The sequence below is a fragment of the Carassius carassius genome, chromosome 5 (genome assembly GCF_963082965.1).
Source record: "Carassius carassius chromosome 5, fCarCar2.1, whole genome shotgun sequence".
NCBI lineage: Eukaryota > Metazoa > Chordata > Actinopteri > Cypriniformes > Cyprinidae > Carassius > Carassius carassius.
This window is the reverse complement of record NC_081759.1, coordinates 37,803,358-37,818,083: the sequence shown is the minus strand read 5'-3', so window position 1 is coordinate 37,818,083 and position 14,726 is coordinate 37,803,358. Positions and strand designations below refer to the sequence as shown.

The 14,726-nt window shown below is 40.3% G+C and overlaps 1 protein-coding gene across 5 annotated transcripts in view; it reads right to left on the bottom strand.

Moving 5' to 3' along the window:
* The window catches only part of LOC132141544 (teneurin-1-like), a 139,967-nt gene that overhangs the window by 40,369 nt on the left and 84,872 nt on the right, over positions 1 to 14,726 (bottom strand). For 3 of the 5 annotated variants that reach the window (XM_059551132.1, XM_059551135.1, XM_059551133.1), the window contains exons 7-15: positions 11,989 to 12,197; positions 8,893 to 9,103; positions 8,682 to 8,783; positions 8,039 to 8,233; positions 5,880 to 6,080; positions 3,321 to 3,506; positions 2,338 to 2,367; positions 2,099 to 2,245; positions 608 to 824 (exon numbers count right to left, since the gene is read on the bottom strand). In XM_059551132.1, the coding sequence (XP_059407115.1) occupies positions 608 to 824; positions 2,099 to 2,245; positions 2,338 to 2,367; positions 3,321 to 3,506; positions 5,880 to 6,080; positions 8,039 to 8,233; positions 8,682 to 8,783; positions 8,893 to 9,103; positions 11,989 to 12,197 (1,498 nt within the window). The remainder of the gene's footprint in view (positions 1 to 607; positions 825 to 2,098; positions 2,246 to 2,337; positions 2,368 to 3,320; positions 3,507 to 5,879; positions 6,081 to 8,038; positions 8,234 to 8,681; positions 8,784 to 8,892; positions 9,104 to 11,988; positions 12,198 to 14,726) is intronic. The other 2 variants (XM_059551134.1, XM_059551136.1) reach the window with 1 other exon arrangement.

Genomic DNA, 14,726 nt, shown 5'->3' with positions numbered 1-14,726 from the left:
AAAATCATTTTGGGAGATTATTTTTGGTTTGAGTTTCACTGCTCATAGCAGCTAGCTGTTACTGTATCAGCATATGAGAGCCTGAGGAACAGTTCACACAAGCTAACCAAATGCTTGAACATATTTATCAGTGTATGGACATATTTTTGGACTCTGCATTATCATATTAACACTATGTCTTTGTTTCTGTGAGGAGGATAAAAAATTTGATATGCAAAATAAATATCTCAGAAATCAGAATTACCTGCATAAATTACCATTATGATTGTACTATCAAAATTATTTTGAATGAGCCGTCCATGAACTCTTTCACCCAAATTACTCCAGGCACTTTGACCTTGTTTCCCCCCCATTTCCAGCCAAAACATTGGCAACATTGGCATGCAAGTGCATGCTTGGGTTTGTGCGTATCATTTTAATTTCGCATGTGAATGAGGATATCAGAATGGATGCGGGTTGCTGGCTTAAACGGCCAGTCAGTGCTGTCAATCGTGACCAAAGTCTGAAATAAGATGTCTATTGCAGTCTGACAAAAAAAGAGAGTTGATGTCGTATGTGTGTTAGCCCAGCGTGCTTGTGCTAATATTTACAGGTGTGTGTTTATCACCTGCTGTCAAATGGCAGGTCTCCTGACAGTATGTGTGTGCTGTCCCGTCCAATGAGGAATCGCACCCGGTCGTAGAACTGCCTTGAAGGGCGTGTCTCAAAAGGGGCGTGGCTTTGCTGGATGATGTCACGTGGGTCAGGCGAGCCTTGGCACAGCGGGGCGCTCACACACACCTGCTGACTACAACAGTCTGGGTCGACACAGTCCATGAGACCATCTGAAACACACACATACACACACACACTTTACATGCAGAGACATGTAGCCTTGATGCAGCTTGCCCTTGCTCTGCATGTGTCTGTGTGCGCGTGATCTCATTTGTCAGCTCCATTAAAGAGGATCTGTGTTTTTAACCTCCCACAGGAGAAAGTCTCTGAGAGAATAACCCAGAAACCTCTCTCTCACACACACTCACACATATGTTTAAACAGTCGCCTTAAAGTGGGAAGTCGTGGCCTAATGGTTAGAGAGTTGGACTCCCAATCGAAAGGTTGTGAGTTCGAGTCCCGGGCCAGCAGGAATTGTGGGTGGGGGGGAGTGCATGTACAGTTCTCTCTCCACCTTCAATACCATGACTTAGGTGCCCTTGAGCAAGGCATCGAACCCCCAACTGCTCCCTGGGCGCTGCAGCATAAATGGCTGCCCACTGCTCCGGGTGTGTGTTCACAGTGTGTGTGTGTGTTCACTGCTCTGTGTGTGTGCATTTCGGATGGGTTAAATGCAGAGCACAAATTCTGAGTATGGGTCACCATACTTGGCTGAATGTCACTTTACTTCACTTCACTTAAAGAGGACATGCGTATTTATTGTTTTAATATAAAGCTAACGCTTATCACTACAGACTCACCTTAATCGTTCCTTTTTAAAAAAAATTTTTTTTTTTGCACTTTTAAAATTCTTCTACATTTTTTAAAAAGTGATTATGATTTATTTTGATTTATTTTTTAACTGAGGGTGCCCCTAAGGGAGGTATGCTCACAAAGGCTGCATTTATATGATCAAGAATGCAGTAAAACAGTAAAATTATTAAATATTATACCAATTTAAAAAAGAAGTATTTTCTATTTTTATATATTTTAAAATGCAAATTATTCCTGTGATGGCAATAACTCAGATCATGTCAGAAGATTCCTTTCAGGAATCATTGTACTGTAATATGCAAATTTGGATTTAAGGTTTAAGGTTTAATTTAAGGTTCTTTGATAAATATATGGTAAAGTTCAACAAAAAAGCATTTATTTTAAATGGAAATTTTTTATAACATTATAAAAGTCTTTACTGTCACGTTTGATCAACTGAATGCATTACTGCTGAATAAAATGATTAATTTCTTTTTTAATTTTTTTCTAACTAAACTTACACGTTTGAACAGTTGTGTAGCTAGTCATGCTTTAACAATACCTTTGTGAGTATGTGCCTGTTAACCTAAAGCTAAATTCATCTGTGCTATATCTGTCATCCACACATCTCGTCTTATATAGGGTTCTTTACCGCTGTCATTATCTTTACTGTCATTGCACTCGGTTTCCATGACAACATTACAGCCCGGCCCACTCCATCCTGACTGGCACACACAATGCCAACCGCTCTGCTCCAGCGTACAGCGTCCATTACCGTTACACAACCCCGGACACGAGTCTAAGGGAAAGAGGGACAGCACATCTATAATCACAGCATTCTTTCTTCAGACCTTGAGTAAAATTGTTCATACAAAAGACGCATACAATTACCTTTATCAAACAGATCCAGGTAATGTGCTGCTGAAAGTGTTACAAAATGAAAGACAGAGAGAACAAAGAGGAGAAATTACATTGGAGACATACTTCAGAGAAGCTCTGTGTGTGCGTGTATGTGCATTGCTGTTTTTTTCTTTTAAGTGTCCCTGTCGTTTGCTGCCTTAAGCGTATATTTGTCCCCTGAGTTTCACAGACTGCTCTCATCATGAGCGCTTTGACTCGGAGGAGGAGGGAGATGGGCGGAAAGAGAGAGACTTTAGTTTATACATCATCTGCGAGGCAAAAACCATGTTGGTTTGGTGTCAGTTGATTTACATGTTTCATAAAAAATGCACAAAGCTTGTCAAATTACTGCGGAAAAATGGCTGAAAAGGCAAATAATCATCAATATATGATATTTACAAAGTGTCTAGAGCATGATTTCTAAAAGCTTGCTAGTCTTGCTAACGTGTTAATCAAATGTGACACCCTGCTGTCAAAGGTTTTGTGAAATGTCAAGTAAATATCAAGACTGAAATAAGATGTTAAAAAAAGGGGTGTTAGAGCCTATTCACAGAAAGAATAACATAAAAAAGTATTGTGAAACACAAACTATTCACATAGTAGTGCCACTGATTCCACATGCAACCTAACCACTTTAAATTCTTGTATAATTATACATTTTATACTGTATGTATGCTTATGTATATATATTTGGTTTGGTGTTGGACAATGAAAGGTCAGGCAACTGAAATTCTCTAATGCACACATTTCTTAAAAAAAAAAATGCAGGTAAAACAGTAAAATGTCAAGCTGTATGTACAGTGTCACATTACCATTCATAGAACTCATTTTCAGTTTGGTGCTCAAGAGACATTTTTTTATCTATTATCATAAAACTACAGCATTTATTTCAAATTGAAATCTAACTTCTAACTTCAAACTTTTGAATTGTATAATAGTATATATAATATTGTCACATAATCATTCTGACATACCAATAGTGCAGTGCTCTCCCTCCCAACCAGGCTGACAGACACACTGTCCATCTCTGCACTCTCCATGCTCTTCACAGATTGGATGGCACGCCTGTTTGTCACAGGTGGTCCCCTCCCACCCCTCCTCACACTGGCAACGTCCAGCAACACACACACTATGGGCGCTGCAGGGAACGGGGCAAACCTCTGAAATAAATGACAGAAAGCGACAGAGAGAAAAATACATTTTTTACCATTCATCACAATCAACACAATAAAATCTTTGTATGTTTTTGTTTATGCTGCTGCTTCTTTTTCGTCTTGGATTTCATACTGACACCTACTGAATGCACGACATACTGCATGTTGACTAACTCACACAAATGCAGCTTCACATCAAATGTTTCTTTTTGTCTGTTTTTCTCCATTTCGTACTAAACATACAGTATATGGGCATTCTTGAAATCAATCCAGTGATTTCCTGTGTGTTGTTGGTGGATCATGCTGGTTCACAGCTGGCTGCTGCACTGCACCATGACTGCCGACAGCTCACTTCCTGCTGTGGTTATATCTTGAACGGAGGAATTTAGTGGTGTGGTCATTTGTTCACACTCTGCACTTGACTTCCCTGCATTTTTGCCTCGATCTGTGGCACGGATGCTGTCATTCGTCACGGTTTGTTTCATCGCTCCAGTAGGGACTGCTCATTTGGAGTTTTTCACTCATTCTGTTTGGACTGTCTGGGACATTCTGAGCACAATTGCTATATATACAGTAAACTATAGAAACAACTTTTTATTCTTTGTCATATAGAAGTGCCTTTTTCTAGAAGACTTTTGACAAGTCATTTTGTACAGCTGAGTGCACCTTTAATTGTGAGAAATGAGTATAAAGACAGCAGAAATTCACACACATCCTCTCCTCTCCTCTCCATCTACAGCCTGTTTTTTCACACCAGCCGAAACTGTTCCAGTGTTACCGTGGTTCTGAATTCAAGACAGAGTTTAGCACGGTTTCATGACAAAAACAATTTCCCTGAACGAGTAAGATATCTCTGCTCTCTGGCCCTCAGACAGAATGGCTTTGTCTTCACGCGTACTTACAGGATTCGTGACGGGTCAAACTGAGATGACAGTTTTTCATATCTTAAAAGTCACTTAAAATCAGCTGCCACATTTCTCCTCTGTAACTGCAGCACTGAGCGTTGAGTTTGGACAGCCTCTCCTCTGTCTTTCTCGCTCCTATCGGCCTCCACGTCTCGTACCGTTCAAAACAAATTATCCTTGCTGTTCCAGAACGCACATCGGACGAGAGCTCTTCCTCTCAATCACACACAAGACATAAATGTCTGGGGCATTAAATGGAATATTTATTAATACACATATTATCAATTTAACTGCTTGGACAGTTTCAAGCTGTAATATTCATGCATTTTGATAATCTAATATTTAAGAAATGCTTTCATATTCTAGCCAGTGGCCAAAAGGCAATGAGTTACAAAATCCTGCTGCTCTTCCAGAAGAGCCATCTCTATGCAATAAAAAAAGTGTTCTTATTTAAATATCATCATTGTTAACCAGGAAATTATGAAACTGGTAGCTCATTCCATGAATAGACTACAAAATAAGGCTTGAATCTATCACAACAAGAAGTGCCATTTTCAACAACTGGCACAGTGGAAGGAGCAGTTTAACCTTCAGAATATATCGACCGTCAACCTCAGGAGAGGCCAGACTAAATATTACAAATGTTGTTTTATTTTCTATTCATTTTATTTGAGAACTACAATTTGTGCAACCTTGTAACAAAAATTTGGAACATGTTTAATACAGTTTGTTACATTATTTGAGCACTAAACATTAAATAAAAACCTAAGGTTGCAGATTTACCTGAAATTAAGTCATCTCTCAGTTGAGGATGAGCTAGTCTAGGACAAAATGTTTGCTTGTAGTTATTTTTAAACTTGCGTGCCTCATGGAAATATATATATATTTTTACAATAACTTGTGTAACAGGGTTAAATGGTTGTGCTTGTGATTGTTTAGTTGTCCTCCTGTCCCACTCTAGAAAGGGATGAAAACACATTAAAAAATAATAATAATAAAAAAAAGGATTTTGGACCTCTAAAGCTTTTAAAATAGTAATGAGATACGATAGTGTACTGCATTTGTGGAAAGTGCCCAGTATATATCATGTATTTAACGGCAAACCTCTTCCTCCATCTGTAAAACAGGAAATTCCACAGTCCAGCAGGTTTCATTTACCAGATGCACAATCAATCAGACAATAAGAACGAATCCATTTTCTCCCTATTAAAGAAAGTACATTCCCCTTTTGCAGTGTATATCAAATTACAATTAAGAGCCGATCCATACTCCTGCACACAGGGCCCTGCTTTACTCTGTCAGACAGGAACGGAACCGGATTTGGAGTTTTGGGGTCAATGCTAACTGAATCAAACTAAAACCAGAAACTTCTGAGTGAGAGACGCATGACCAAATGATGAAAAAGCACTTTCAAGACTATAATTACGAATGATAAGATGAAAGGAAAAAGCTGTGTGTTTTGACTGATACTCACCAACAGAGCAGTCGTCACCGCTCCATCCCTGTTCACAGACACACCCCCCTGTCTGGGCTTGGTACGTTCCATGACCTGAACATTGTTCTTTACAGGCAGGAAGTGCCGTCTCACAGCTCTCACCTCCCCAGCCTGCCGAACACACACACTCACCACGCACACAAACACCACGACCTGAGCACAAGGGGTCCACACAATCCACTGTAGACACACACACACACAACCATCACACACAGAAATAACAGGTTTGTCCATGAGAATTTAATTACAGGTGCATGTAGAGGTGCATATAAAGCCATATACAGACAGAACTAGTTTTCCCTGAGGAAGTTCAGAAAATTGGGGCTTCACCGACATACTTCATGATTTAAATCCTGTTCGAATCGAGTTTTTCTTCAAACTAACTCGGGTAGAAATTGCGGTGCAAATTAGCTCTGAGACATCTAATCCCATCCGGATCGGAAAGCGTGTGATTGCAGTATATTATTATTTCCACAACGCATCTTCTCATATATTCTGACCTACGTCAAACACTTTAATTACATCTGAATTCCTTGTGCCGTCTAGTGCATCTGCATTATGGATTTGGACCAGTTTGCACTTGATCTGGGTAGAGTAACACTTGAGTTTAGCATAATGGTTGTACTGGTAAGCGAGAAAGAATATTCACTGAATAAAATAAATAATTTAAATACTACTAGTGTGTGTACAAAAATAATTTTATTTATTTTGATGAAGATTACGTTTAGCACTGTTATTAAATCGATGACCAAGATATACAGAAGAGGCACAATTTAATATTCAATATCAGTTGACATATACATATATAAAATATGCATGCAATTTTTTCCTGTTATTTATTATCGGTGCCCAACTATTAATAAGTGTTCTTTTTGCTATCAATGTTTAAACAGTTTTTGCTGCTAAATACTTTTTTTTAACTGTAAATACAATTTACAGTATTTCTAAATACAAATATTTTACAACATTATAAATGTCTTTACTGACTCTTTTAATTATTTTAATTCATTGTTGTTGAATAAAACCTTTTTTTGTTTGTTTTACCATAAACATTGAAAGGCAATGCTGTATTATGATATCCACAAGAATATTAAGAAAAAAAAAAAAAAAAAAAAACAGATCAGCATATTAATATGACTGCTGATGGACCATGTAACACTGAAGACCTAAGTAATGGCTATTGAAATTTAAACTGTGCAATCACAGGTATAAAATTTACTATGAATGTATTTACACAGTTTAATCATTTGTTCCTTGTAGTAAATTGTGGCCACATTGGACTAATTCACTCTAACGTTTTCATTTACTAAATCATGGAAATTAACTAGTGGATCACGGATGATATATAATTTTTTTCCCCCTACATTTACAGGGCTCTGTACTGTGATACCTATTTATTGTACATCCACTAGTTCCACATTGTGAAAGTATGAATAAATGTAAACATATTAGAAGAATCAGGTATTAACTTAAATGTTTTCATTACTCATATATATTATATTTAGATTAAATAATCTCTATTCGGTCCATCAATACATGAAATCGAGTCCTCTGTTAATAATCGTAACTCAAACGTTGTACAGAAAATGAATTCTGTCTGAATAGTGCTTAAGACAGAGGCAGAGAAGGTGAAACATGAAAACAGTACAGTTAGAGAGAGTGCATAACAGAAAAGAACAAGATACAAATACATGTAAATTACAATTACAGCTGCAACATTATGTTCAGTTCAGTTCAGTGTGTGTGTGTGTGTGTGTGTGTGTAGATGGGGAAGGTGTCTGATGGAAAAGCTAATTTGGCGGATGGATATACATGGGATTAAATTGGAGTCTCTCTCTCTAACTCTCTCTGTCTCTCTCTCTATCACTAAAATGGCGGCAATGAATTTCCAGCTTAATGGTTAGGGGAGAAAGTGTGTTTAAAATCCAATTACAGGACATTCATCATAAACAAGGCGTGGAGATAGACTAGTAGCTCTGTACGCACACACACGCTCGCACGCATCATGATGGTCACGTTGCAGATGAGGGTTATTTGTGCTTCAAACTCAATCTTTCTATCTAAAAATGAATCTAGTCCATCAAAAGCTGAAAATGTTTTAATGAAAGTGTGTGTGTGGGGGTGACAGAGAGCTGTACCTTGCTCACAGTTCTCGCCCTTGAAAGAAGGAGCGCACACACAGATTCCGTTGACACATTCTCCATTGTTGGAGCAGGTGGGATCGATACACTGGCCTTCCTCCACCTCACACTCCGCCCCCTTCCATCCAGCGTGACACACACACACACCTTTCTCGTAATCGCCGTTACCACTACACAGCACTGGGCAAGAGTCTGAAATATAGATAGTGAAATATACATTGTGTACTGTAAGAAGTAATACTGTGTAAAACTGTTGTCTGCTTCTATATATGATGGATTCTGATTGGCTATCAATGTTTTCGTCGCTTATTAGCTTCACAAGCAATCGTTCTGCAAGTGATTCGAATGATATTGTTTCTCTGTGCCATCAACCTTATAGTTGTGGTGTGGATTCTTGCTATTTTTAAAACTATATTTATTGTTATAGTTATCATGCTTGGTGTGAATATGCCTTTAGGCTTATAGTTCCACTGCTGCTGTACAGATAAAATGTTGACTATGTCATTTGTATTTGTGCAAAACTGTGATCATGTTGTGTATAATTACATAAGGTGTTACTTTGTGATTATGTATATTATTGCGATATTACTGTGTATCATTGTGTGATTAATATGATGTGTGTAATTGCCTTCAGATGTACCTTTTGAACAATCTGGCCCCAGGAAGCCAGTGAAACAGTGACAGTGTCCGGCGACACACTCTCCGTTACCGTTACAGTTAGTGGAGCAACCATCTATTGTTTCTGAACACACAGACACAATACAATTTAATAATTCTGTCTATTTTGTGTATTGTTACCAAGCATTCTTATTTTAAAAAGAAAATAATTCAAATAACTGTTGGTCTCTCACCTATTGGTGTGCTGTACACCACTACATGTTCCATCTTTCGACCGTCATTATAGAAGGCCAGGTACCAGGTGCCCACATCAAGGTATTCCACAAAGCCCGTCTCCTGCAGAGCAGACACCAGCAGACTTCGCGGAGGAGGGTTTGGAATTTTGACATTCCGGGAATCCTGCTTAATCAGCTGTCTCCCATCCAGCAACTTCACAAAGTCAAACTGGAGAAAAAGGACATACAGTTATTTGTGAATCTAATCTAAATTGTTGTAAAAAAAAGAACATAGCAGAGACCGACAGCTGAATTCATGCCCTTGGCACTGACTGTCCGTAACTTGGTGCTCTGTGTCTCAGCATCGCCCTGTACTATACCCAATGCCTCTGATGTTGATGCTGCCAACCTTGGCATAGTCTCTGAGGAAAACAAGCTCCTATTTATATGCCCAATACATGCATCCTACAGAACTGGAAAAAGTAAATCAAGTATATCCACCCAACACTTGAAACAACCACGCTTCATTGCATTCATCTAGGGAATGTGTCTGACAAACCCTCTGAATGCCTTCATGTCTGGCAATCTATTTTTAGATAGAATTTAAAATCATGATAAAAAACAAATTCATTATCTGCACCTACAGGAAGTCTCCACGGGGTTAATGCATGGCACCCCATATATCTTACTGTTCTTTTAATGAGGAAAAAACAAACAAACTGAAAGTGTGAGTGGATAATAAAAAAAAATAAATAAAAAAAATGATCAATTAATAATTGTAAACAAGAAGTAATACACAGTACAAGGTAAAATTAAGTAAAACAGCTTTGTGAACAAATACACACAAAATAATTACAATTAAATAAACAAGGCTTATTAAGAAATAAAATGAGACATCAGTAGTACAAAAAAAAACATCAAAAACAAATACTATGAACAAAATTTTTATTAATGCAAAATAAAATAAAAATACAGTAAACCAAGAGAGCAGCCAATAACAAGCGCCAACAAAACAGTGTTAGATTTAACAATGTAAAATAAGGTAAAATGTATATACAAAATAAAACTAAGTATCTGTAATGCAAAAAGAAATAAAAACAGCAACAGTGCAGAGTAAACCAAGAAAGTAGCAACTAACCTAATTAAATTTAAACAAAGGAATTCATTACACAATGACAATTTACTGTTAAGACATAAAATGAAACATCTGTAGTGCAAAAAAAAAGTAATAAAACAACAGCAAAAAATAAACTTGGAGGGTAAGAAATAATAGAGGATTCCAGTAAAGAACTAATAAAACAAGAAACAACTAAGAAAGATAAACTAACAATGAAAAATAAGACGTGATTGGGCTGAAGGGTTCTAAGCACAATATGTAACATTTTCTATATGATATGGTTCACTAATGATGGCAAAGCTCTATATATCTGTTATCTGTTAATGGCATTAAGCATGAGTATCTTCCGCTCCCTCATCTGTTCCCCATCGTGACTGGCATGTGTTACTGGTGGGCATAAACTAAGAACCATTGCCTTCAAATGCTACAAAATCCACACACACACACAGGCCTGCAGTTTGAGCAAACACGGCCAGACACGCTGACATTCACACACAAAGAGTCCAGATCAAGTCGAGAGTTGCTGCAGATTCGAGACGTTCACATCCAAGCGTTAACAGCTCACCATCTGCGCTCGTTTGACTCAGCCTGCGATCAGTATATCTGTGTTCAGCGTCTGTCTCATCACCTCACACCACTGTGTCACTTCCATCCCGTAAGTGGGATAAATCTATCTCCAAGGAAACTGAAAAAGATACATGGCGTGTGTGTGTGTCTGTCAGTCTGTATTTGGGGGGGGATTGCCAGTGTTTAGGCAGAGCTGTTACAAACATCAGAAACATCAATGAGCGGCATTCTCCGAGGCACTACAGAACCCTCTGGCTATAATGAGTCCCTCTCCTCCTCCGGAGTCACTCTGGAAGCAGTGGAGGCACTGAAGCCCTATCGACTGTAATGACTCTCACGCTGACAGGCAGGAGCCAGCAGGGCAGCAGTTGCACCAGAGCCCCACTGCTTTTAATGACAGCCAGAGAAACTGAGGAACGATCGTGAGAGCCGCAATGGAGTTGACAGTCTCAGTGCAGTAGCGATCTGTCAGGCCTCAGTGAACACAAACACACACGTGAGCACAAGCGCGAACTCTCACTCGTGCGCGCCGAAGTAGACCCGCGGAAGCTGTGGCAGTGTAAACATCTCTATTCTGATATGCATGCACAAAAGAAGGCTTTTCATTAAGCAGGAACAATTAACCAGTCTTCTTGCCCTGCCTCCGCCTACATGCGAGCGCATATGCAAATGAGGCGAAAACGAGAAGCCTTAAATTGAATTAAATCGGGCTCTAATTTCTTGAGCAAAGTGAACAGTTAATCTCGGATGATATCCTGAATAATGAGATGTAATTAACATGTTGGGGTCGTCTATAGTACCTTGTTAGATACGCTCCTGATCCTCCTTGTTATTATCTGCCAGTCATAACAATATGTACTTAGAAAACGGTTACCAACATGAGGAATCGTGACTAAACCTGGGCATGAATGCACAAGTCTGATAACACACTCTCTTTTAAACACACTCTCTCACATGCCGTCTGATACAAACACATAATTATTTATTATAAAGCAGTATTACTTTATATAAAAACTTCTGGTTTTGTGCAAATTTTTCACAAAGTAGAACAAAAGAATACAAACACAGGGGTCTTGAGATATGATTTTTTTAAGTTGAACTACTTTTAAACTTCACATGGCGCAGGTGATTAATGTTTAATAATCTGTAAATAAAATAATAAGGAATACATTTTATAATGCCACTTTCATATTTTTTTTTTTTACTGTCAAGTCATTTAAAAGCTGCATCACATTAATAAACTAGTATTAATGTTGTAAAATTAATCAATGGCAATGGCAAGGAACTCTTTAAATGATCCTTCATTTTATATTAATTTTTAATAGATTGACATATATATTACTAATATATAGCACATGAAACAATGTGCAACACTGTTAAGGAAAGAACTTGTGTTATATTTATATATATTTGTGTTTGCATGTGTTTACCTGCGTGTGAGTAGGTGGTATATTCCTCCTGCCGTAGATGCCCAGCAGAGCATCCCGTGTGAGTGAGATGTTGAACTTCATATATTCAGGGTGGTGAACCGTAATGTGAAACCTCCAGAAGAGTCCAGGAGGAATCACCTGGACCAGCTGTGTCCCGACAGCCACCTCTCCCCTCTCTATCACCCTGCCTCGCTGAATCACCTCTTTATCTGTCAAGCAAAAAAAAAAAAATTTCAATTTTCTTGATTTATCCAGAGGGACAGCCACTGAAAGGAAGGATGATTGGACCAAGTGTTTTCCATGTGGATCTGTAACATAAGATTTATAGTATACGTTTATGCCATGTATTCATGTCATTACAAACCTGACTATCTTTCTTCCACAGAACACAAAAGGAGTGATTTTCAAAGATATGCGTGTTGTTCTTTTGTATGCATTTACATTGAACAGGCTTTCAGGTTTCAAAAAGAGCACAAAAGCCCCATACTATAAAAGCCTCATCAAAGTAGTCTATGTGACTCATTTACAATATTTCCAGTCTCACATTCCATATGATAGCTTTGTGTGAGAAATAGACTGAAATATTGTTCAGATGACTTGGTGATTTTTCTTTTTTTAAAGGGGTCATATGATGCGATTTCAATTTTCCCTTTTTCTTTGGAATTTTACAAGCCCTCGGTGCATGAAGAAGATCTGTAAAGTTGCATAGACTAAAGTCTCAAATCCAATGTGATATTCTTTATCAAATTTAAACTAGACCCCACATGTCTATGTCACTATCTGGAAATATTTGCGTAATGCCACCCAAATGTTCACGCAAAGAAAGAAGGTGTGTGTAATAAATATCAACCTTCATATTCATCCGGAAGAAGGAGGCGGGAACCGGCGGACAATCAAAAACATTTTAATAACAAAATAAACACAAAACAGCGCACCAGCCCCTCACGGACGACTGGTGCGCATAAAATAAAAACCAAAACACAACTAAAAGCCCAGGCCTGGTCCTCTCTCGTCCTTCACTGTCGTCGCTCCAGTTTTATATCCTTCCATCTCCTCCATGGGCCTCGAGACCGGTGGGACGAACAGGTGTAGTTCATCTCCAATCACTCCCCCGGCCTCGCTCCCATGTCCCTCGGCCCCGCCCCACTCGTCACATACCCCCATCGCCCCTCGCAGGCCGGGGGGTACTCCCGAGACTGCGCTCTACTCCCCCCCCCCCCTCCCTCCGGGGGGGCCGCTCCCGGGGACCTGCGGGAACCTGGGGGTAGGACAGGCGAGGCGAGAGAAAAGGAGATGGAAGGAGGAGCGACAGAGACGAGAGAGGGGAGAGAGGAAAAAGAAAAAAAAAATTCCGGTTCCCAGACGCACCGCTGCTCGGCCCTCCACCAGCTGGGTGATCTCCTCCGCGGTGCCTGGCGGTGGCACTGGACGGCCCTCGGCGGACGGCATGACACTCCTCCGCCGCCCGGTGGACGGCGACGGCTCCTCCGGTTTTGGGCAGCCGGCAGGAGTCCCCCGTTCCCTGCTCCTCCCCGTTCCGGCGGAGGCAGCAGGCTCCGGCCACCTGGCGAACGGCGCCGACTCCTCCGCTCCCTCACGGACGGCAGCCGTCTCTCCACATCGTGGGCGGCCGGTAGCGAGCTCGCCCGTCCCCGGCAACTCGCTCCAGTCCACCGCCTCGAGCGTCCATGGCGGCACACTCCTCGCCAGCTCGATGGCACCGCGGATTCACCACAGCGGCGAGGGATCTTCAGCAGCGCGTCCCTCCTTCTCCCGGGCTTCGGCACCACTGTAACGATATCAACCTTCATATTCATCCGGAAGAAGGAGGCGGGAACCGGCGGACAATCAAAAACATTTTAATAACAAAATAAACACAAAACAGCGCACCAGCCCCTCACGGACGACTGGTGCGCATAAAATAAAAACCAAAACACAACTAAAATCCCAGGCCTGGTCCTCTCTCGTCCTTCACTGTCGTCGCTCCAGTTTTATATCCTTCCATATCCTCCATGGGCCTCGAGACCGGTGGGACGAACAGGTGTAGTTCATCTCCAATCACTCCCCCAGCCTCGCTCCCATGTCCCTCGGCCCCGCCCCACTCGTCACAGTGTGGTTTCAGTAACGGCAGTTAGAGAGCAGTCATGTCATGGAGATATTGTGTTTATCTAGGCAAAAGAAAAGGCACTTTATTTGGCCTTCTGAAAGTAGATGCATTTAGTAATGTTTAAGATTACTTACAACAGAACAGCAACGCATTTTATGGATGACTGTTTGTGAACCTAGGAGAGGAGGTCATTGTGACTTTGCTATGACAATCTGGTGCTTCTGAATCAGCTACTGGAAGTATGTTGTGTTATTAGTTTAAGTATTTGCTATTAAATGTTTTGCGCATCACGTGTGTATGTGTGTGTGTATGAGCACGTGTGTGTGTGACAGAGAGAGAGAGAGACGGACACCATTGTTCTTAATGGTGATGGCGCAGTGGATAAGACACATGCCTTTGGTGTGAGAGACCTGGGTTCGAATCCACTGTGAGACACCAATGTGTCCCTGAGCAAGACACTTAACCCCTAGTTGCTCCAGAGGCCTGTGACCTCTGACATATATAGCAATTGTAAGTCGCTTTGGATAAAAGCGTCAGCTAAATGAATAATGTAATGTAATGTGGCTTGTGTACTGCCAACACATACGAGCTTCATCACTGTGTCTGTCATGTGACTGTTTCTCTTCCAGGC